The sequence below is a fragment of the Apodemus sylvaticus genome, chromosome 2, assembly GCF_947179515.1.
Source record: "Apodemus sylvaticus chromosome 2, mApoSyl1.1, whole genome shotgun sequence".
NCBI lineage: Eukaryota > Metazoa > Chordata > Mammalia > Rodentia > Muridae > Apodemus > Apodemus sylvaticus.
The window spans coordinates 63,068,822-63,093,740 of NC_067473.1; the positions used below are offsets into that span (position 1 = coordinate 63,068,822).

General features: G+C 44.7%; 1 protein-coding gene across 4 annotated transcripts in view; it reads right to left on the reverse strand.

The window, feature by feature from the left end:
- Hipk2 (homeodomain interacting protein kinase 2) overlaps window positions 1–24,919 on the reverse strand; it is a 194,561-nt gene that overhangs the window by 57,423 nt on the left and 112,219 nt on the right. For all 4 annotated transcript variants that reach the window (XM_052173487.1, XM_052173486.1, XM_052173485.1 and 1 more), the window contains exons 3-4: window positions 1,097–1,220; window positions 638–757 (exon numbers count right to left, since the gene is read on the reverse strand). In XM_052173487.1, the coding sequence (XP_052029447.1) occupies window positions 638–757; window positions 1,097–1,220 (244 nt within the window). The remainder of the gene's footprint in view (window positions 1–637; window positions 758–1,096; window positions 1,221–24,919) is intronic.

The window sequence follows — 24,919 nt, forward strand, 5'->3', positions numbered from 1 at the left end:
CACTTTAATTACAAGACACAGTTAAAGTAAAAGCAAAATATGTTTCCATTTAGGTAAATTCACCAAGAACGTATGGTATCCAGCAGGGCACTACCCTGTCCTGAAGGAAGATCTGTTCTCTTCCCAGAGTCCATGACATTTGCATTGCTTAGGCTCCTTTCCCTGCCTGGGAAAACCCCTCTGCACTCTGCAGGGCCCAGCACAAATACTGCTCCCTGCCCGTGGCCCTGGCCTGGCTTTTTCTTGGCTCATTTGATCACTCTATTTCCCATGTTCTCTCCTCATAGGTAGCCTAGAGCTTGGGGCACTGGTTCTGTTTCTCCATGGACAGTGAGCTTTTTGAGGGCAGAGTGTGGCTGCTTCATCTGCCTAGCATGAATCAGTCATAAAGGATCATGTGAGTAAATCCGCAAAATTCAGCAGTCTTCCCAGGGGACACAGCCTCTCTCTCACGCAGCAGTGAGTCAACGAAACAATGTTTTCAAGCCTTCAGATCCCGCACCACCTTGTATTCACAACTCGATCCTACTTCCTACAGATTAAAGTCACCAATTTGTAAATACCAAAAACTAGTTTTTGTCTTCCCTTCTTTCACTATTAGGCCATCAGTGTGGAAGGGATGGAGTGTTTTCCCTACCTTTAGCCTCCACAAAGGATATGGTGAATCTGTGTCACGGTTGAAAAACCTAGTTGTCTTTGTCCCTGCACTTAATAAATATTCAGCTGGTAAACCTTGTGTTTGTGAAATATATCGAATCTGCAAGAAAAGATGAGAAAGAGGTCAGGGCTTTTTCTGTCACAGTACATATGGTATACTGATGGTTCTAGTGGCTTTGAGAAAAATGGAATTATTAATTTTAGAGGAAAAAGAAGTAAAAAAGAAGAAACACACACACATACACACAGAGAGACAGATAGAGATAGATAGATAGATAGATAGATAGATAGATAGATAGATAGAGGAGGAGGAAACTAGGAGAGGGTTAGTAAGTTAGCCCTAAGGACATCATAAGGCAGGTTCTAAGTAAAATTGTAATCTAAGGTTTTCTTGATGTAGTGAAGTCACATAGCAGATTCCTGTGTCACCCAGACCTACCTGATCATACTCAGAAGCACCTGGGTATAATGGCCAGCCCAGGAACAGCTCAGCAATGACACAACCAAGGGACCACATGTCAATTGCCTCACAGAAAGGCAAACCAAGGATGATCTCAGGAGCCCTGGAGAGAAGAATGGAAAGGACCATCAGTCATCTGCAATACCTATTTCTATATGAATTCTGGGGTACCATGACTCCCTGTGTGGAGTCTGTGTTCTTTGAGAGAGGTCTGCATTGCAGTGACCTCCCTATTCTTTGGCTCTGTCATCTGGTTAGAAAAGGATATAGTTAGCTTGCAAGTGCAGAGTAAGGGTTGGTGGGTGGCAGTGCAACAGACCTAGAGTGAAACGTGTCTGTGGGCATCACTACCATCACACTCTGGCCACATGAGCTTATGGCCTGATAACCACACCACAAACAGTAGGAAGTTAGCTTCTGTAGCTGAACATCTGGAATTCTTTATAAAGATTGCCTAATATTTAAGAAGGAATTCCAAAACAGTCTACTTTCAGGAGTACGTAAAAATAGCTGCTCTCACTTAAAATAAGGTAATTTAAGTCCAGTATCCACTCCTCCCAGTGATCTTTGTCCTAGGCATTTGCACTACAATTCTTCAAGGAAACACTTACCTTTCCTATCAGTGTCTAAAAGGTTAATATCTATAAAAGCTCTTTAATGTTACAACTATAGAACCCCATTCATGATCAACTTGAGAGTCAACCAGAATTCTTTTATAAACAGTCCAATCTTGGTTGTAGGAGCTAATATCTCTGTAAATGACAGACAAGGCCACACAGAAATTTCAAAGACATTTCAAAGAGAAAGTACACATGTATTTGGTAACCAAGACTAGACCACAAAGTCTTTCTTTTAAGTTTTATTCATGTGCATATATGTATATCTGTGTGAAGCAATGTCACAAACGTGAGGCAAGAGGGCACTAGGTCCCTTGGAATTGGAGTTAGAGGCAACACTAAATCAAGGGTCAAAAGATTACAAACATATGTGATATAAACGCAAACATGAGAAGGCATGTGCCACAGCACACCCCATACCTCAGCAGCTCCCACTTTGGAAAAACAAAACAGAATGCAAGGATGAAGCTAGCAAACAGAAGCAAACCTCAAGCACACACCTTTCCTTAATCCTTCTCAAGTGTTGTTAAGAATATCTGCTTCCATCTTAAAAAATGCTCAACTTCATTAGTCATTAGGGAAATGCAAATCAAAACAACCCCGAGATTTCACCTTACACCAGTCAGATTAAAAATTCAGGAGACAGCAGGTGTTGGCAAGGATGTGGAGAAAGAGGAACACTCCTCCACTGCTGGTGGGGTTGCAAATTGGTACAACCACTCTGGAAATCAGTCTGGCAGTTCCTCAGAAAACTGGGCACCTCACTTCCGGAAGATCCTGCTATACCACTCCTGGGCATATACCCAGAGGATTCCCCAGCATGTAATAAGGATATGTGCTCCACTATGTTCATAGCAGCCCCATTTATAATAGCCAGAAGCTAGAAAGAACCCAGGTATCCCTCAACAGAAGAATGGATGCAAAAAATGTGGTATATATACACAATGGAGTACTATTCAGCCATTAGAAACAATGAATTCATGAAATTCTTAGGCAAATGGATGGAGCTGGAGAACATCATACTAAGTGAGGTAACCCAGTCACAAAAGATGAATCATGGTATGCACTCACTAATAAGTGGATATTAGCCTGGAAAACTGGAATACCCAAAACATAATCCACACATCAAATGAGGTACAAGAAGAACGGAGGAGTGGCCCCTTGTTCTGGAAAGACTTAGTGTAGCAGTATAAGGCAAAACCAGAACAGGGAAGTGGGAAGGGGTGGATGGGAGAACAGAGGGAGGGAAGGGGGCTTATGTGACTTTTGGGGAGTGGGGGGGGCAGAAAAGGGGAAATCATTTGAAATGTAAATAAAAAATATATCGAATAATAATAACAAAAATATCTGCTTCCTCCACACCCCATTTCCCAGAGCAATGGCCTCCTAAAAGTTCCTGCCTGTTCACTGCATCCCAGCTTCTTAACCTTTCCTCAGATGCTCCTACATTCATGTGCCATACTCAAAGATCAGGATGGCCTTTGCATCGTCCTGTTCTTTGGTCAGCATCTCAGCTCTGTCCTGAGAGCTGCCTTTCTTCTATACAGCTGCCTGTGGCTCCTGCTCGGCTGTTCCTGGCTTCCTAGGTGCCACTTCCCCATATCTAAATTTCTTGTCTGTCCATACCCTTTGCTAGAATATCCTCCATCTTTATCCAAATGCTCCATGTCCCATGTTCTTTTCTTTCTGTTCTTCCCCTACATGATTATCATGGTTGTGTGTTTATCTTGAATGATATGCTGGGCCGGGGATATAGTTCATAGTGTACTTGCCTAGTATGCACAAGGCCCTTAGCCCAATCTCCAGTATTATAAAACAGGTATATTGGAATCTTAATTATTTAGAAATAAGGTTGTTATAGGTTTAATTAGTTAAGACAAAGCTGGGTCATAGAAGGTGGGTCCTAATCCACCATGACAGATGTCTTTATTAGGACAGGGACATTTGGGCTCAGACACTGACAAGATAGCCACATGATGACAGAGGTGGAGAATACATTTATGTACTGCAAGCCAAGGAGCACCTACAGCCACAAAAGCTAGAGAAAGGAGGGAAATATCCTCTCCTCCATCCTCAAGGCCCAGCTAACACCTGGGCTTTGGTCCTCTGGGCTCCTGAACATCCACAGAGGAGCCGCTGTTTCAGGAGTACATGCTGTGGTCCTTATTTGCAGCCCTTGGATACTTGGCACAACAATCATGCCAACCCTCACAGGTTTAATTTACATCTAAAGCTCATCTTGGAACTGTCTTTTCAGTTCTAGGCTCCCATCTGACAGCCTGGAACCTCACAAGCTCTGTCTTACAGTCACATCAAAGTCCCTAGGTCAGGAGGGAACCCATCTCTACCTTTCCCTCATCTTCCTCACTCTACTAAATGACCCCAACACTCCACCCCTACCCTGCTGCTTTGCAAGAAATCCAGGACCAATTTCTTTAATTCTGCCACCACCCAGACCATCCATGTGCTCAGATCAAAAGTCTCCCTCAATCAGTCCCTTTTCTCCCTCTCCCCTGGCATAACTCTGGCCTCAGCCACCCCTCACCTGGAGCTTCCTGTTTTCTCTTCCCTCAATAACCCTCCAATTGCCCGCGTCTCAGAGTCCTCAGTGGCTCTCACTGTACTCTCAGAATGGATGAATCTCTCCCATGGCTCGGGATCTTCTGCTCCCCATTTGGGGACCCAGTTAGCCTTTCCACTGCCATTTCAAATCACTTTTCTACTGCAACAGGCTGTGGTGCTAGCAGGGTCTCTCGGTCTCTCTCTCTCTCTCTCCTTTTTTCTGAGATAGGGTTTCTCTGTCGTCCTGGCTGCCCTGGAATTCACTCTGTAGACCAGGCTGGCTCCGAATTCAGAAATCCACATTCTTCTGCCTCCCAAGTGCTGGGATTAAAGGTGTGCGCCACCACTGCCCAGCTTTTTTAATTCATTTTATTGTATAAATATTATTATTATTTTTTTTAGCAATGTCTTTTCAAGAATACCTTAAACACAGTCTGGAACAGTAGCCTCAGGTAGTGTAGTGGCTTCTGCCTGTTCTTGTCCCATGGCTCTCAAACAGCGACCTCCTCATCCTTCACAGCTCTGCTTAATTGTCCCCACCATAGACACACCTCCCGACACCAGCGAGTTCCCATCTCCAGCACCATAAATGTCACTTTGCAGCACCCTCCCCAGTAACATCCTTACTGTCTCTCTTCCTCTTCCAAGCCTATGAGGGCAGCACAATGCCTGGTATTTAATTGCTACTTGGTCAATGCATATGTGTTGATTGACTACACCAAATTAAATATATGAAATTGTGAAACTATGAGTCAGGGTGAGTTCGGTGCCATGCAGACCAAGGAGAGGGAAGGGGTCAGTCTTCACAAGGAACTAAGCCTGGGCACTGGAGCAGGAGGACTCAGCTGGGGCTGAACAGGCACCGAGGCCCAAAGGGCATGCGCATGCCAGCCCGTGCTCAGCTGCACAGACACCTGAGCGCGGGGGATGGGAGGAGAGCCTGTGTGTCTATCTGCAGATAGTTCACCAAAGACTTGCAGCAAGAAAGGTGAAGTGTGGAAACCCGAAATTGGTGCCGAGGTCTTACATAGTTATGATTTCAGAGATTTGGTCCAAACTTCTTTTTTATTTTGGAGTGGGGTGGGGTGTCACTGTACCTCTAAAGTAGATTGCTAAACTATACCCTGGAGCTGTTCCATGCTCAGCCTTTATTGGTACCAGGTAAACCTAATATTCCTCAATTCTGTCTTCTATTACACTTACTAGCTCAGCTCTTGCGTTGTGTTTGACCCTTCCTCTCACCTCTCAGAGGACAGGTTCCTTTGCTATGCACATGTGAGACCTATTTTGAACTATTTCCCCTTCGTACCCCTTCCAGTCTTCCTCACAGAACAGATGCCGCTCCCTTTGCATCTGCGATCTATACAAGCAGATCAACATGTAAATGCAAATGGCAGACTGGGGAGGAGGCATCAACTGAGCACCTGCTGCCTGCAAAGAGCCATCTTAAAGAAATCTCTCTGATTATTTAGGACACCATAAACCCTTTGAACATGCATGAAGTGTCAAAAAATTACACCTAAAAAAGAGAAAAATAACTTCTTATATCCTAACATGACACTAAAAGTTGTTTTAGTTTTCTTTCCTTTTTTCATAGCAGGGAGAGACGTTTCATTGGCTAACTCACTATACAGCTCTGAAACTCACTATGCAGATCAGGCTGGTACCGAAATCACAGACATCTGCCTGCCTCTACCTTTTGAGTGCCAGGATTAAAAGTGTGTACCACATGCCTGGTTAAGTTCTAGTTTCCAACAACAACAACAACAACAAAAAAACCCACCTCTGTCATTTTTGACCCATCAACATTTGCCTTTCTGTCTCCTTTTAAATCTATAAGGATACGGTCTGGGTCTCATTTATCTTAGATTCCAAGTTAGGTACAGTGGAGTCAATCTTTCAACAGCTGTTTGAGCCCCCAGGAAAGAAAGACACTTCTCAGACCAGTGAGATGGCTCAGCAGTTAAGGTCTTTGCATTTATAGTAACCTGAGTTTGATTCCTAGGATCTAGGTAAAGGTGGGAGGAGGGAATTGACACAAAGTTGTCCTCTGACTTCCACGCGCATGGTATGGTGTATATACATGCACATGCAGCACTAATAATAATAAGCCACCTCTCTCTTTGCATGCCTGTAACCTTTGGGAACATGTGTGTACTCTGCTGTGATTCTGTAGATGCCTTGTTCCTGTGCTGCTAGACTCCAAGGCTCTGAGTTCATGAAGGATTGCTCAAAAGTCAATTCTGAAGTTCATATTTTTCTGACCAGCGTCCCTGACGTGCTCAGTAGCTTCCCTCGTTCATGAAACATCCTCTGACCAGTCCACTGCATGCTGGGCTTTGGCTTCAGCTGCACTCACTCTCTTATTCAAATGTTTAGCCACGAGCCTCTACAATTCAGTGTTACTGTGTGCCAGGCACTATGTTGGGGCTCAGGAGCAAACACTACACCAAACCCCGTGGCTCCTTGGAGGTCATTTCTAGTTAGAGGCAGCTCCATGCAGACAGCACAGGTGTACCACATGGAATGTGTACATATTACACGAAGAAGGGCAAACCAGGAGAGGAAAGACAACGCTGGGGCTTCCCAGGAGGGGTCTGAGCTGGCAGGGCAGGGGTAACCTCCGTGCACAAGGCAGTACATATCCCTTCCCCATGTCACTGCTACACCACCAGTGCTTGGGCCATGGCTGGTTCCTATCACACATTTCTAGAAGGAATGACTGCCAACCACAGCTCCCCAGCAGTTCCCCCTGAGGCTGGCAGGATCACCTTGGCAACTACTATGACAAGAGACATACTGCTTTGGCTCTTCCAGGTCTGGGAGGTTTGAGGTCGCATTCCACGGTGGTTGTTTTTGTCCTCAGAGTGGTGCCAGTACAAGAAGGACCCTGGGTACATGGATCTCCGTTCTGTTCTGTGGGTCACTCAGCTGACAGCCGCTCTACCACCTCAGGAAACCATTTTAAAGAATATCACTACTATTTTGGGGCATCAAAAGTACTTTAAACACATACATAAAGTGTCAGACAGAATTGTACCTAAGAAAGAGGACTATTCCTTTCCAACATGACCCTCGCAAGACACCAACCATTCCATTTTCCTATGTGAGGTTAGAAAAATAACTTACTTTCAACACATGGATGACTGATGCGTTATTAGTCCCATTGCTCTCCTGACAGTGCATATAAGGAATAAGTTATTTTTTGATCAGTCTAGACCACGTGCCCTACAGAGGCTGGCTTCCAAGAGAGGTGTGAAGACTGCAGCCAGGATCCCAGTGCACATTGGTCCAATCCTAGTGATTTTAAGTGCTGGCCACATAATACCTCATTCCAGAAGGAGGGGCCAGAAAGAAGGTTAAATAGAGCATGGCAGGAAGTACCTCACATAAGGTCTAAGACAATCAAACAACTCTAAATAACTCATGTATTATCAGACTTAATCTATATGACGGCAATCAAAAAAAAAAAAAAAAAGACACCCTTCTGGTTTTCTTTCTTGGTGCTCTGAATCCAACCAGGGTTTTGCTCCTGCGAGGAACATGCTCAGTGCTGTTACTTCTGTTGCTCCTTCTCCTCATTGGAAAGACACCCTTTTTTCTTACACATTAGAAACCACAGCCACAGACCTCTCATCTCACTGTAGAAGCAGATCTTCCTCCTATAACCTGTCTTCCATTTATTTAGTCTAATACAGAAGGCAGCAGCATGCACAGAACTACAAGGTGAGGACTGAAAAGGCAGCACTTGCCCTGCCCTGCCCTGCCCTGCCCTGCCCTGCCTGCCTGTGGGTAGTCTTCTTATCACGATGGTAGTTGTGATGCCAGAGTGATCCCCTGGGAACAAAGCCCACGGGAGAGGTCTGAGCGAGGAGCTGACCCTGTGTGTACTCAACAGCATTCACTGCAGCAGAGGTCTGTGCTGCAGGAGCAGGGCACACATCCTGCTCACTCCAGCGTCCTTGGCTAACCACTGGCCCAGAGTCAAGTATCTTACTCTTGTCCACAGTCTACAACAGAGCAAGGGCAGGGTTCACATGCATTTCTGATATAAGTGTTCAGTCTGCAGACCATGCAGAGAGCCCGAGGGAGAGCTGAGCATTTCTGGGAAAATGCTACTCAATTTCTCCAAGTTTTATTTCACCCTCTATAAAATGTGATTATTAATTTCACTTTTTCCTCTTGTCTGTATAGTAGCTTATGAAGATAAATTATGGCCAGTAGAATTATAAAGCAGTTTGAACTCCTTGGAAGCAAGAAACTCTATTAGTCCCCAGTATTTTATAATCACTGATATTATAAGGTGTACTCAAATTGAACTGCAGTGAAGAAGTCTGTTCCCACAAATGTATGCAGATTGAAAGTAACCTCGATATGGCTGGGGCAAAAGCAATCAAAATGTAAAATTGTATTTCAGATGGGTTGTTAAATCTTATGTTTCTATTGCAAAACTAAGGAGACTTGGCTATGCTGCCATGAGTCCTGAGCCACTTCTGAGACTGGTGACCTGGAGTGGAGGCATGGGATGGGACTCCATCAGAGCAACATAGGGCCCAAGAAGTAGCAACAGAAATCTGCAGAAGGCAAAGTTGAGAGGAATGAGAGATCATGTAGAAAACAGCCTACACGGTAAAGGCTAGAGAACACCTCAGGGTACCACTCAGGATGAATATTCTTGGATCACAGGTAAGGCTTCCAGGAAAACAGTCCTGCATTTGTAGAAATTATTTCAAACTGTATCCAGGAAGTCCTGAGGCAGCACCACTGGAGATTTAAACTAGGCCTGGCTAGTCTCAGGTCACCATGGATTTAGTTTTGAAAAAGATACAATTTCTTCAGCAAACTAGGTAGGGGAGGAACTGACTCGTCTTTGATTAGGGGGACGAGTAGAAAGTAAGAGGAACCCATGGGTGAGGTTTTAAGATCTAAACACTGAGAGAAATCAACCTGGACCTCCCATCATGAGTTTATAAGGAGCCATGCTTGGACCCAGCTCCACTGCTGGAAACCTTGAACTTTGGGCCACACTCTCCAGCTCCAGTGAGCTGAAGAAACAGCACAGCAGAGATCTGATATAGATAGTGGGTTTGGAGTCCAGAAGGAAAGCTGAGGAAACCCTACTTAGCCTTTAGGTGTAACAACTTCATACAACAGACAAAGAAAACACAAAACAGAGATCTCCATGTAGGATCTGGGGCCACTGCTCAAAAGTTGTACTGATGAGGATCAGGACCTTCAAGACCCTCGCTAAAAACTGTTTTTGGCTATCACCAATAGAAATTCTCAAGACAGTAAAACACAGCCTTGTGTCCATATGGGAAGGTGACATAATCACAGTTTGGTCTACATGTTGACATCTGTCTCATGCCACATGGACAGTCTCCGAAGGACGCTGGCTTTCCTGCTATCACTGGCATTTCCAGCACGATGTTAGGACCAGAGGGTAGCTGTCTTTATTTGTGTTGGCAGTGAGCATCTTAATTCTGAGTGAGATTTTTCCAAGTATGCACGAATATACCTGCATCTTCCATGCTAATGTTTGATTCCTAGGGCTATTACACTTCTGCCAAGGGCACCATCAAAATCAAACTCTAGTTCTGATACTTACATATGGAAGAAAAAGTTGGCTCTGGGACACAAAGTGAATATAACACAAAGGCTTCTAATAATATTGGTGGACTGAAGCCAGCTCTCAGATTTCTACAGAAGATTCTGACATTAGCTCTGTAATTTGTTTGTACGTACTAGGGAAGGCAAAACAAAGAATGAGCTTGGTGGTGGTGGCACATTCCTTTAATGGCAACCCTTGGGAGGCAAAGGCAGGTGGATTTCTGAGTTCAAGGCTTAGTCTGGTTTACAGATCTAGTTCCAAAACAGGCAGGGCTACAGAGAAACCCTGTCTCAAAACAGCACCCTCCTAAACAAACAAATAAGCAAACAAACAAATAAGCAAACCAAACCAACTAACCAACCAAACAAAGAAACAAAAGAATAAACAGCCAGAGACACACAGTCACCTAAATAAAGCTAAATTGGCTTGACAACATTTGATAAACCAGTAAAGAAGGGAAAGAAGTAAAAATAAAAACCAATTCTCCACTGTGAGTGTATCTCACTGAGAATGTTCCCAGGAAGAAACAGCTTAGATCCTTTCTAGGAAGAGACACCGTGACTCATCTCAGAACTGCTCAGCAGCCCTGGAATTCCCAGAATCCTTACCTTCCTGGCTGTGCTCAACTTTCATTGCCTGTTTCTGACCTGGGTGGCCTAAATTTTCCAATCTTGTCTCTGGTGTTTTACCAGGAAGTCAAACGTTGCAGGAGAGAGCCCATCCAGGGCTACAGTGCTAGGATAGGCTTTATGTTGGTGCCTTTTGCCTAAGTATATGCTCAACAAATGTTAGCAGATAGTTACTAGTCAGCCCAAGGACTTGAGTTATGATGTCTGCTGCTGGCATCCACATTGTGACTTGTTTTACACTTAGAAAACTCCAGGTTTCAACAATTAAAACATACTTATTTCATTTTTGTTGAGAAAGACAGACACAAAGAAGTGTTTAACAATGCCTAGGAAGATGTCTCTAAACATGGAGGGCTATACTACCCAGATAAAACCCAGAAGTGGCAATCCTCATTTATAATCCCAGTGCTTAGAGAAGAGAAGAGGATCCTGGGGATTTTTAATTAACCAGGGATTTCCAGGCCCTGTCTCCAAAAAAAAAAAAAAAAAAAAAAAAAAAAGTAGAAATGATATTTGAAGTTGATTTCTGTGGTGGTGCATGCCTTTAATCCCAGCACTTAGGAGACAGAGGCAGGTGGAGTTCGAGGCCAACCTTGTCCACAGAGTGAGTTCCATGATAGCCAGGGCTATACAGAGAAACCCTGTCTCAAAAAAAAAAAAAGTTGATTTCTGGCCTACACATACACACACAAAAAGAAAGGGAGGGAGGAAAGAGGGAGGAAAGAGAGAGGAAGAGAGAAAGAGTAAATGTGGGTATGTTCATCCCATTGTATACCTATACACCCTGCACAACTGCGCGCACACACACACACACACACACACACACACACACACACACACACACACACAGATACAACAAAAATTATTAGGCAGCAATGACAACTACAGCAAAGAGTGCCCAAGAATGTCAAAGCCCTCTTGTCTTCTACATATTCTCCTCAAAGGGCCTTGAAACCTGTGCCTGTATGCCAACGGCACACAGAACATGAATGGGGGTCACATTGGTGAAATGGATCCCCGGTCTCAGCTGTCTCCCACTTTATGAAATTCAAGATAAGGTAGGTCTGAAGGAACTGGAAAGAACAGAGCTAAGAGAAAAGTAAGCAGACAGAGCCAGGCACATTCAGCGACATGCTCCTTACACTTTCTTCTGTTGAATGGTTTTCTTCTGCTTTGTTAAGTCTGTTGACTGAAGCTGAGGGCTAAAATTGTGCAGTTATAGATGCTGCGGGGACACCTGTTGCTTTTGGAAAGGGCCAACACAGATCTCTGTCATCTGCCATGGCTTTCTGAGGGCAGCCCCTCATTCCTCTACCCTGAAAGGGAATTTGGAATTTCAATTTCTGAGGATCAACTGCACATACAGAATTATCCTTATATTTGTCCTGGTGGTATGTCAAAGCTACCAAGAGAGTGAAAATCCGATGTGTGATATGTAGAGGCTAGCCTCTTCCACACCAGCCTAGTAGTCAGGGCTCACCCTGCCCCAGATGAAAAGCATACCAAGACAGCGAGCGATATTACCTATGCGTCACTTTGCTGATTTAAATGCCAATGTCCAAGCCGGGTGGTGGTGGAGCACGCCTGTAATCCCAGCACTCTGGGAGGCAGAGGCAGGCGGATTTCTGAGTTCGAGGCCAGCCTGGTCTACAGAGTGAGTTCCAGGATAGCCAGGGCTATACAGAGAAACCCTGTCTCGAAAAAACCAAATCCAAAAAACCAAAAAAAAAAAAAAAAAAAAAAAAGGCCAACGTCCACACTGCTATGACATTTAGCTTTGACTGATTCATTCTGAGTGCTCAGGAAATGTTTGTTGGGTAAATGAACATGAGTACAAGAGTGTCAGTGCTTTCCTTCCCATAGTGCCCTGTGCCTGGCTGGCGAGACCTCTGTACTCCAATTCATAGGCAAGGCTCATTTCCTTCTATGGTCATGTGACTTGTAGAATTAAATGGCAAGCCACTATTTATTACTGCTGATTAGGGATAAAAAGAGGGTTCCGACACCAGAAACTTATTTTTTGAAAAGGAGGTACATTTGGTGTCACTGACTGGAACCAGACCAATTCAGAGAACAGAAGCCAGAAACCTGAGCTATGAAAAGGAGCCCACTGAGCATGATGGCAGGCACACTAGAGGGGGAGTTTCCACTGCAGTGGCAGGGAAAGCATCAGAGGTGTCTTGCTCACTGTATATTGAGTGGAGGATTACCAAGAACCAAGGCCTAAAGCCCGCTAACACCATGCAGAGTGAGTTCTCTGCAGAAACTTGGAACTTGCTGATAGGGTATGGACTAACCCAGTAAGTGTAGGATGTGACTATCTCCAAGCAAGCAGGCGTGTGTGGGTCTAGATGAGACATGGGGATGAGGCCAGCTCTCTATGGAAAGTGCAAATGATCCTGATTCTGCTAGAAAACCAACCCTGCAAAAGGGACTCTCAAGAGTATGTCCTTCAAGTCTATAGCAGTAAACACCCATAGAACAGGTTTCACTAGGGCCCACTGTCTTACAGTATGCTCTCCTGGGATTTGCCCAGAGCCAGGACAAGGGAAGAGCTCTTGCATCTGTAAGCTGGTTGCCTCAACAGAAGTTAGGAACAGGGGGATTCTGCTGGATAAGGTGGGTATAAACTCAAGCCAAGGGCAACTTATTTACAGGATAACTTTCAATACTCATGTGCTGGGGAAACAAACTAAGCCTAAATTGGCTTCCTTAGTCTTAGACCCACAGGAAAGACTCAGCTGTCTCTTTAAATTTGCCACTAGGGCATGCAGAACTATAGCAGGCAGGTAATCTGAATGTCATCTGAACCATCAACTCATACAGGGATGGATGGCACTGCTATCCCCTGGTGACAGATGCAGAATCCTGAGACACCCACAGCAAACTAAGCAGGACACAGAAGATCTTTCTGTTGGTGCAAGATGCTGAACTCTTCCCCCAGGTGCAAAGGCATCGCCCCATTTTCCCACAAACTGCTGGCTTTATTACAACAATAGGGCCTCTCTGTAACCCAAGGGCTGGACTACAGGCCTTTGAGAAGGCTCAACACTCAGCAAGAGATTAGAATGTCCATTTTGTTCTAATGAACACCAAGACTCCTGCAGCAGAGTGAGCTGACTGGTGGGCACTGGAACTACAGAGTCCCGACAGCTGGGGAAAAGAACGGAGAGGAGGCAGAGAGGGACTGCACAATAATATGGAGGGCCGGGAGGCTGTGCTGTCCACGAAAGCCTCCCATTTCCAGTCAATGCCTCCATCACCTCCAGCAATTTTGGGTCTTTGGAAAACAGTTTTTCTGTTTCCTCCAGAGTGCTCACCTTACCAAGAGTGGTGCTTTCCTCTGTACCCCACTTAAATCAGAACTGTGCCCCTTCACTGGTTAGGATAGCTAGTCAGCTCTGCATCTAGACTGGAGGCATCCTGGGGCCACAGGCTCCACGCCCTGGTGTCGGTACACCTTGCAGCATCCGGCAGAGCCTTACATGCAGAAAGTGGGAGGTGTGCACAGCACCACTTGACTTTGTTCACATGATGGTTGTGATGGTGACAGTTCAGGCCAGCACTTCTCTCCTACAAGCCTAGTAAATGTTCTATCACCCTAAAGTGACTATGTGAAGACGGAGTGAGAGGAAGAACAGGGAAGGAGTGACAATGGGCATTCTAATGGGGGAAATTTCAGGAGAAACAAACAAACAAACACCCTGCTTTCAGCAGAAATCTGACATAGGGAGTTTGTATACTTAAAAATATACACATAAGCCAGGCAGTGGTGCAGCATGCCTGTAATCCCAGCACTTGGGACGCAGAGGCAGGCTGATTTCTGAGTTCGAGGTCAGCTTGGTCTACAGAGTGAGTTCCAGAACAGTCGGGACTGTACAGAGAAACCCTGTCTCAAAAATAGAATTTTTTTAACAAAACAAAACAAAAACATATGCATAAACTGATGGGGTAGTAGGAAAAAAGAACCTATGTGAACATGTGTGTGCAGCACACATATACATCTAGAGATAAGAAACAATAACAGAGAAAGGGAGCTGGAAGACTAGATGGAAAATTAAAAAACAAAACAAAACAAAAGACAAAAAACCAGAAAACACCTAACTACTTTCCCAGGCAATTAGATTTTTGAAGGAATGGCCAAAATCCTAGTATGAAGAACTCAGTTTTCTTGCTAGCGAAGAATAAGAGTTTGCAGTAGCATCTGCACCAGCAAGTGGTGGCCTGTCACCTGTCCCCTGAGAATAGAAGGACATGTCTGCATGCATGTATTCTGGCCTGTTTTGGACTCCCATGAGACCAGAAACTCCTTAGGGAGACAGAACCCACACTGGTTTCCTAAAGAAGTGCTGGCAATGTTCTGCTGGGATTAGGACTGTGCACAGCAGGTACTCAGCACCAGCTAACAAAAGGAGCTAACCAAACTCAGAGGTGGCAGTTGGCAAGCTCTATCTAACCTAGGACTGTCTAGTTCTTTTTCATTTGGCCTCAGCAACTGACTTTAAAGAGTAAGACAAATAACAACAACCCCCTAATCCTCCAAAGATTCAACTGACAGTCAATTCTGAAGATAGGTAAAATCTTGCCTTGTTAGAAATTTTGGCTTGGATAAAAATCCCACAGAAGTCTTCGTGGATGATTAACCTAAGTGTTCTCTCAACAAACATAGGCATGAAGAAGCCCTGGTGCATATACACAATGGATGTTTACTCAGTCAGAAGCAATGAAATTATGTCACTGTAGGAAGATGGATTGGACTGGAGATCATCATACCAAGCAACAGAAACCCAACTCAGGACCAGTGCTGTTATGAGGCACTTAGATACATTAAGTTTCTCTGTGCTCTGAACAAAGTAGGAAACAGAAAATGGGTTTATTTACAGTTTGCTCAAATGGGTGTGTTCGCTTAATATCCTCCCACCCTGCCTGTAGCCACCTAAAAATTTTTACAAAGCCATAAGCTGAAGGCTAGAACATATGCAAATTTAGCTGTGAGAGAAGTTAAAAAGCCCCTTTCTAGGGGAAAAGAGGGTCTGGCTCCAGATGGCCTCCATATTAAATACACTGAGAGCATTTTATTCAAGTACAGATTGAGGAAAATGGGGTTTTAAATATCCCTCTGTTTTTAAAGATAAGAGTCTCAAGTTGTTGTGAGAACCCATTTTAGGCATTGGAGAGTTTCTTGTTCCTAAATCCATTTCTACCATAGGTAGAAAGGCTTTTTGTGGTGAACTTGGAGACCTTCTGGCCGAGCTTTTCCTTGGAGCACAGCCCCCACACTGGTCACTATGCTCCAGGCTTGCAGCATTGTCTCTGATCTAGGTCCCCATCGCTCCTTCTCATCTCCTTCAAAAGACCCTATTGTTTGGTTCCAGGTTTGGGTTTGCCCCTTCCTCCTGGGTTTGGCATTATCACTATAAGCTATTCCCTGACTGTTCTGCTTGGCAGACTGAGTGGATGCCACTGGGAATTTTCCTTTCCCTGAAGGCATTGTGTTCAATATGGGCAAATATTTGTATAGCCTCTGTATTCTGTATTAACACTAGGGCAGAATCATTAGTGATTACATTTTTCTATGGGAAACAGCAATGCATAGTGGAGAGAGTAAATCCCAGTGGAAGATAAAAAATGCTAAGGGTGGGCATCTTAAGGTATTATTCAGAAACAATATGGGAGATGGCAGAATTGTATTTCCTCTGTTCTTCTAAAGGGAAGTTCAGGAAAAGGTCAGAAGGAGAACAATGCAGGCCATCCATCACACAGCCTCTCCCCTCGAAAGGTTCCTTACACACTGCAGCCTCATATTTCAATTCTATAATTATACCCCCCACCCCACAGATTGCACGCCACCACGGTCTTATGAATTATACATTTCATTTCCATTTACTAACACTGGGACTTGGTAGCCACTGCCAGAGTAGGCCCATACAATGTTCCCTTGGTTACATATACAAACGCTACAGGCCCATACATGTTGCTAGTGGTGACCTTCAATTATCAGCCTTTGGTTTTATATACTGAACAAACAAAAACTAGCTATCAGTTGTGGGTTTTCCTGGGGGAAACCATATTGGGATACCTTTCCTTCTCCTTAACAGTTTCATTCAAGCCAAATCCTGCTTAAAGAAATAAAAGGTGGTCTTGCAAGAGGCTATAGCAGCATATATATATATATATACTATATAGCCTCAAGTGTACGTGTTTGAGAGCATCAGCTTTGAGTTGGTGGGTGAATCAGAAAGGGATTACCAGGTATGAATACCACCGCAGAAACTGGGGGAACCCTACTCCTCCAACTAACTGACATAAGCTGGCACTGAAGCTTTGTGGAGGACAGCCCCCAAACTGGTCACTCCGCTCTGCCGGCAGCACTGACTCAATGTAAACCCCCATCACTCCTGCTCACACCTTTTTATCTCCTTAAAAAAGAAAAACAGATCAACAATCAGTAGGCTCAGTGGACAAGGGATCCTTGGAACCTGAGAGAGCACGCCAACAAAGAATATTCGATCACTATCCCCATCCAATAGACAGGGATGAACTGATTAGCATTCCCCTGGGAGCAGAGGGTAGACCCCAAATCCATTACTCTAAAGCAGTGGTTCTCAACCTGCTGGTCAAGACCCTTCGGTGGCCAAATGACCATTCCACAGGACATTCCAAAGGACCATTCCACAGATATTTATATTACAATTCATAACAGTAACAAAATTACAGTTTTGAAGTAGCAACAAAATAATTTTATGGTTGGGGTCACCACATGAGAAACTGTATTAAAGGGTTACAGCATTAGGGAGGTTAAGAACCACTGTTCTAAGTGATGGTATGATGGTAAAATTAAGATTTTAATTTTAATTAAGAAAAAAAAAGTAGAACATTTCAGAGAAGGCATTTGTGGCATGAGCTATCTATACATTCAGGAGATTTAACTTCTGAGGGTGGTCTCAGAGACATTAGCAAATGAAACACAAATCACTGTGATGTGTGTGTTATTAATCCCTTAGGTTTCTTTGGAAAAGCCCTTTTAGTGTTGGATTGTGTTTATAAAGGTTTTACGGAGGATCTACTGGGAACACAGTGGTGACAAGCAGCCTCTAAGATGGCCTGTGATAGTCTACATCTCCTTATCTGGTATCCCATTATACCAAGTAGGGTAAATGTGTGGGATTGATAAGATATTGCAGAAATAATTTGTGACTTGTAAGATCAGCCATAAAGAGGCACTGGCATCTAGCCTGTTGAGCTTTGAATCACTGGCTATTGGAGAAAGCAGTGGCCATGTTGAGGGGATAATGAGTGCCTATGAGCAGGCAGCGCCCGCTTGCCAGTCAGTCACAAGAGGGAGCCTTAGGCTCCCACAGCACAGCACAGCACAGCACAGCACAGCACAGCACAGCACAGTCAAGTGTTTGCAGCGTACCCCAACAGAGGGCTCAGTGAGTTCAGCCTGGGCTGGGACTATCTGAGCAAGTTGCTCTCAAGTTACTGACCACAGAAACTGAGATGATAAACACTGAGTGCACAAGCCACTAAGTTTCAGGGCAGCTTGTTCCACAGTATGGCTCATGTCCGTGTGAAGGAATGCTATGCTCCTAGGAGAGCAGGCCTGCACAGAAGCAACTCTAGATCACTCTTCTGGCCAGCCTCAGCCGAGCGGCCTGGGTACTTGTGCTGTGCTCCACTTAGTCCCTACTCTGACTGGACTCACTTAAACACCTTCTCCCAAGGATGACAACGATGCCAGACGCCTTCCAAACACCTTAAAGCTGGCAGGACCAGACGTGTAGGAAGAAGGGCTGCAAATTGCTATTCTACAGGAAGGAGCCAACAGAGATATTAACAAATTGACCTGCATAAAGCTTAAACTATTTAAGTTTTTAATGAAAAAAGTATTAGCATATACTCGTTACATATAATAATGGGCTTCATTGTGGCATGCCCATACATGTACATATTTTGATCATATTCAAGATTTTATTTATTTATTTATTTATTTATTTATTTATTTATTTATTTATTTATAGACACTGTCTCTCTGTACAGCCCTGGCTGGTCTAGAACTTACCTGTAGACCAGGCTGGTCTTGAATTCACAGAGATCCATCTGCCTCTGCCTCCTCCTTAGTGCTCAGGTTAAAGAATTTAAACATTTTAGTATTGAGAATTCAGGTGATATAACCTAAAGGTTGGACTTTCCAGCTTCTCACGAAAATTAAAAGCTCAGGCAGTTCTAGGGCCCATATTTATTCACAGCACTGATGCTCTCGGGATGGCGGCACTGCCCTTTCCTAGGCCCCTGTGCCACCTGCTGCAGCTTCATCAGCTTGCAGAGGCACCATCTGGCTCTACTGGCACCGAATTCTGAGATGGGTAGGAGAGAGACTAGATGCAGGGAGACAGGTAAAATATCTAAAAGCAATACTGTTTTTATTTTGATTGGCACTTTAGGGTTACAAAATTAGTTTTCTTTGCTACCCCCCACCTCCACTTCACAGCTGCTACCCCCACCTCCACCCCATAGCTGCTACCCCCACCTTCAGCCCATAGCTGCTACCTTCACCGCCAATCCATAGCTGCTACCCCCACCTTCAGCCCATAGCTGCTACCTTCACCTCCAACTCATAGCTGCTACCCCCCACCTTCAGTCCATAGCTGCTACCTTCACCGCCAACTCATAGCTGCTACCTCCACCTCTACCCCATAGCTGCTATCCCCACCTCCACCCCATAGCTGCTACTCCCACCCCCATAGCTGCTACCCCCACCCCCATAGCTGCTATCCCCACCCCCATAGCTGCTACCCCCCACCCCCATAGCTGCTATCCCCACCCCCATAGCTGCTACCCCAAGCCCCACAGCTGCTATCCCCCACCTCCACCACATAGCTGCTACCCCAGCCCCACAGCTGCTATCCCCCACCTTCAGCCCCATAGCTTCTATCCCCCACCTTCAGCCCATAGCTGCTACCCCCCACCTCCACCAGTGTAGCTAGGCTGATCTAGAACTCTGCTATGTACTTCAGGCAGTCTTTAAATTCTTGATTCTCTGGGATTAGATATGTGCCACCATGCCCTGTACTTTCAAAATTAGTTTTCTTTGACTAGACAAAAAGAAAGTTCATTCAACAGCTGCTCCAGAGGCAAGGGGCAATTTAAAATTTAGAAAGTATGTAAAACAACTACTGCACTTTACATGAAATAGCATGCATTTTAATAGCAACTCTTATTCATGATGGTTTTCTTATGTAAGGTGCTGAGAGGAAGTGTGCTGTTCCATCTTGCTGCAACCTGGCTTTCTACTACAACAATAGTTTACACTAAGAGAAGAAAGGCTCTGGAGCTATGACTCTATGACTATCTGCTGAATTCTTCCCTCCTACAAGACAGAATAATATAGCCTTTTCTGGCCTTCTCCCAGTTATGTATTTGAAAAAGAATTATAATCAGTTTTTAGAGTGGCTTACTCAGGAATTAACTAGCCAGCCACTGGATAGTTGATGTGAACAATCCTCTGTAGCTTTTACAAAATTCTGGAAAAATGTGGTTAACATATCATGCTCTTAAGAATACCATGTCAAGAGCTCAGCGGGGAAGAGAAGAGTTCGGCTGCTTAAAAGTCACTCAAGGGTAGTTTTATGTGAGAGTGGGAGAAAGGGCAGAATGAGCTGCCCTGTTCCCCTAAGCACAGTGAGCACTGTGGCAACCTCAACTGTCCATCTCTACTGAGCTTCCTGTACATCTGAGACCCTCTGCTAGAGGTGGTACTAGGCAATGGTTTCTGTTCTCATGAATTCTAGTAATTGGAGTGCACATAGCAAGTGATATATGGAAGGCCAGAAGGAGTGAGCTCCTTTCCACTCGATAAGCATTTACCACACATCCACTAGGCACTAGGTACTCAGTATTTGGGCATCCACAAGGAAGTCTTTGTTCTTGTGGAACTTACACTCCAGTAGCCATCAGGGAATGCTGCCACTGGCTGGAAAGAACAGAGAACTTAAGGGGGCAGGATCAGGTAGGCAGACGTCAGTGCTGAAAGAGAAGAGAGCTGCAGGTGAGAAAGTAGCTTAAGGGGAGGGGGTAGAGGTGGGGAAACCCAAGGACAAGGAAGGGCCATGGGCTAGGGCAGTGCGAAGGCAAGGGGTTCCAGGGTGGGAAGCATCTTGGGTATCAGCACCACTGTCCTGGGTGGACAACAGCTTCTATTTGTTTCCACACTTAGGAAAAAAGGCACCAGGCATCTTCTCCAAGTAGGAAGGAGTAAGCACTGCTGGAAAACACAGAGCTGAGGCTTCTTAAAGCTGTACCATGGAGACCAGATCTGGAGACTTGAGACAGAGCAAGCCTCCTACACCACCACACAGAGCAGTCTAAGCAGCAGACCTACAGAAGCAGCTAATGGCCTATTTGTAAAGACACTGAGAAGCCCAGATGACAAATGACCGCGGACACAATCTCCAGCGCTTCAGAACCAGCCTGAGATTGCCTGATCTGTGAGATGCAATCTGTTTTATGATGTATTACACATGGGGTGAAGGACATTTGTTTCTCTTTCTAAAGGTGGTAGAGGTAGGGAATACACCTGCTGCACCTCTGAGATTTTTTTTTTTGCAGGAACAGTGTGTCTATGTAGCTGAGTTGGCCAGATGACAAAGTCACAGAAACCAAGAATGATTTTAATTGCACTCCAGCAGGCCTAACTGCACAAACTACACATGAACGTTTCTGTGACACAAATGTGACTCTTCAAGTTAAATACAAACAAATCTCTGGACATGTTTGTGCACTTTGAATGGCTTTGATGTGACCCCTGGGTTTTTGGAGCCTGTCACCTGGTCTCAGTGTCTCTGCCTTCCACATTCATGAAGTCAGTCATCCAGGGCTACTTCTGTGTGGGACAGATATCATCAAGAAAGACTGAAAATTCAGAAAGAACAGAGGGCTAGGGTGCCATGTGAATATTTATAAGTCCAAGAAATTCTAATTAACAATGACAACACCTCCCTGCAAAAACCTGTGTTCATCTTGATATCCCTAGCAATATCAACTCCAAACCTACTTGCTCATCCATCCAGTGTTTTGGGGAGCAGTGTAAAGCAAGAGAACAGCTATTAATAAGTGCTGCTGTAGAGATCCCTCTGAGTGGAAGGTTACACAGTGTGCCTTTTAAAGTCCTAGGTGACAGCAGAGTTCTTTCTTGGGCCAGGTAATGCTTCCCTCTGATCCCATGCAGCTCCCTATCCACGGGCTACTAAGAGCAGTGACGACAGTCTCTTCACACAGACACCCATGCTTGGGAGGGACTCAACTGGATTACAGAGTTTCTCTAGGAACCAGGGTCCTAAGCCTGGAGCTAAGATGCTGATGAGCAACCTGAATTCTCAGGACCTTAGGGATGCTATTAACAGCACCAACCATTCAGTTAAGTGGTGACATTTACAGTAAACGCAAACATTGGAGAAGTAAACACTGCAAGAACAAACTTTGTAACATGCCAGACCCAGCCAAGGTCCACCTTCCATTTGGATTAAAGATACAAGCCCCAGTGCAAAGGAAGCTGGTCAGCACAGGCCGGGGAGGGCTTTCGCTGCCTCCTCTTCTGTGTCTTAGGTGTCTGGGTGGCAGGTATGTGGGAATGTGCCGAGTGAGTATGTCTTCCTTGGCAGTAGCATCAGGTTATCTACACTGCAGGGTTCATGGTTATCTCTTGAATGTGCTCCCCTTTCTTTCTCTCCCCCTTCTCTGATTCTTCCAGTTGAAATAGCACTGCTTGTCCTGTTTCTGCTTTGCTTTTCTGATGCACTGCTCTAGCCTATATTTTTGAAGGAACCCACAAATCCAACTGGAGGCATGTGGAGAAGTGCAGATTGGGACCTTACTACCATTTAATGTAATTATAATCTTAAAGGCAGAAACTCTGTTGTCCAATTTACAGAGAAGGACAAGAATTGAAGGTAGAGCAGGGAGACAGGTCAGGAGGTTCGCTGGGTGCTACGGAGTTAAGGTAAGCTGACTATTCACTTGAGAAGCTTCGTGACTGTGGATGGTACTGTCCACCGTAGGACTACAGACCGTTTCTGGCCTCTAGCTTTTGTCATGCCCCCTTCTTTGATTAACTGGCCTGTCTGTCTTCAAGATTCTCCCAAAATCTTCAAGGTTTGTAATTGAGCAGGCTGGCTCTCTACTGCCTCCTCCTGCCACTCTCCTCTCCTCTGGCTCCTTCTTGTGGGTCCTGTCCCATCTGCCATGGTACACATCACCATCAACTGGCAAGTGAAGTGAACTCAGCATCCCTCTTCCCTCACCACATATTTCCTAAAGGAACATGATGCTCTCCCCATCTGAAGTCAGCATGCTCAACAGTGATCTGCACTATCACATCTGTCTCTTTTGTATCATGAGACTCTGCTTTCTTCCTTTTTTTAATGATTTTGAACTTCTGATCATCCTATCCACCTCCAAAGTGCTGAGATTATATATAGACACACTGGGATTATATGCATGCACCACACTGTCCATGATTTTTTTTTAAAAAAACCTAAAGTAGTACTGAGGATCAAAGCCAGGGCTTTCTGTACACCAGGCAAGCAGTCTACTAACTGAACTTCATCTCCACTCTTTTGCTTCTGAAATATCCCTCAAAGACACATGCTCCCCCGTGCTCCCAAGGCCTCACTCCAGGGGCCTCACCAGATCTTAGAGACAATCCCTGGGACCTACTGTTTCCAGCCTTCCCCATTTCCAATCAATTATAGCCTGTCTCTCGACTTGTTTTCCTAAAAGGGCTTTCACCGCCCTACTTCCTTCCTCAAGAATCAACTTGCTTATCACAGGAAATCCAAGTTCTATTTACTTGGAAGTCCTTTAAACAACTGTGCTCTTAGCCTACCAACTTTCCCTCTGGGTTCAATTTCTTATGTTGTCTTTGAATCCGATCTTCACTGTCATTTTTATACGCTCTGGTGATACCTTCTTACTCCACCTTTGTGTAAGTTCTCTCTCTCTCCCCTCCTCTAATGACAGCATTTTACATTTCCTTCCAGCAGCCACTGCATGGCCTCATTCTAGGCTTGTGCACTAAATGTGAGCCTCAGAGTGAACTCTGCTGCCTGCCTAATGCTGATACTCCACAGGACTTCCCAGTGCCATCTGTTAGACGGTTTGTTTCGGCACCACGGGTGTGATCATGCTGTGGGGATGGCTCAGGTTGGCTCTAACAGCCTGTTCAGACATGGCTGGCATTTTTCACTTTACTGGTTCCTGAGTCTGGACTGCACCTCCAGGTGAAGGCGGCTTTTCTCTGAGTATTGATGAGCCCTATGCATTCTGCCTTCTACTCAATGTCCCTGGCGCTATTCTCACTCGATGGCTCTCTCTGGCTGGCTGGCTGGCCAGTACATCTATGCAGTCTTGTTCCTCTCGATCCTGCTTCAAGTCTCCTTCAGAACTCCTTTCTTTCCTTCAGCTCACTTCCCAATTAGCCTAGACATTGTTCTGGGGCACTCCACTATTTCTAGGTACAGCAGTTGGTCTCTCCAACTAAGCTGTGAGCTTCTCTATGAAAATCCATAGCACTATCACAGGGCTCACCAAAACCCACATATTTGCCTTATATCCCTCTATTGGCTACCATTTTCCTAATGTTCCTTAAGAGGTCTACATTAGTATTCAAAGAGCTGGCTTCCAAAGCAAGCTCTAACTTACCTACTTTGTGCTTGTATTCCACAATCCTGTTGTGATGAAACACCATGCCAATAAGTGACTTACGGAAGAAGTTTATTTTGGCTTAGGGTTCTAGATGAATCATTGTGGTGGGGTGGTACACAGCAAGTGTCTGTTGCTGGAGCAGGAAGCTGAGAGCTTACATCCTCCATCAAAGCAGAAAGCAGAGACAGCTTTAAACTCTCAAGGCCTCTGGTTTGGACAAAAAGATTGCAGCTTCTAAGTCTCCCCAAATAGAGCTGCCAACTGGTGAGCAAGTGCTCAGTTATCAAGGACTGTGAGAGGTGTTTCTCATTCAAAATGACCCCATGCTTCTGCTTTTGTCATCTATCTGATGGTCTGAGTTTTCTCTACTGTAAGGTAGGCAGAACCATTGACCTTATATTTTATAAGGTGTATATGTATACTGTATATGTGAGAAACTTGTAAGTCTAGCTCCCTTGTTCATGCAAAAATTGTGCAAATGGCCAGGCTAGTAAGTGATGATAAGCCAACCATTTTCAACTTCACTGAACTCTGTTCATGGAATAATTTCCATGTGAAATGGGGAAACGGGAAAGCAAACTTAAACTTTTTTTATAGAAATTAATTTAATGACACACACACACAATTTTATCAGCCAAATAGTAAAAGTTTTACAAGACCTTTGGCTTATTACAGGCTA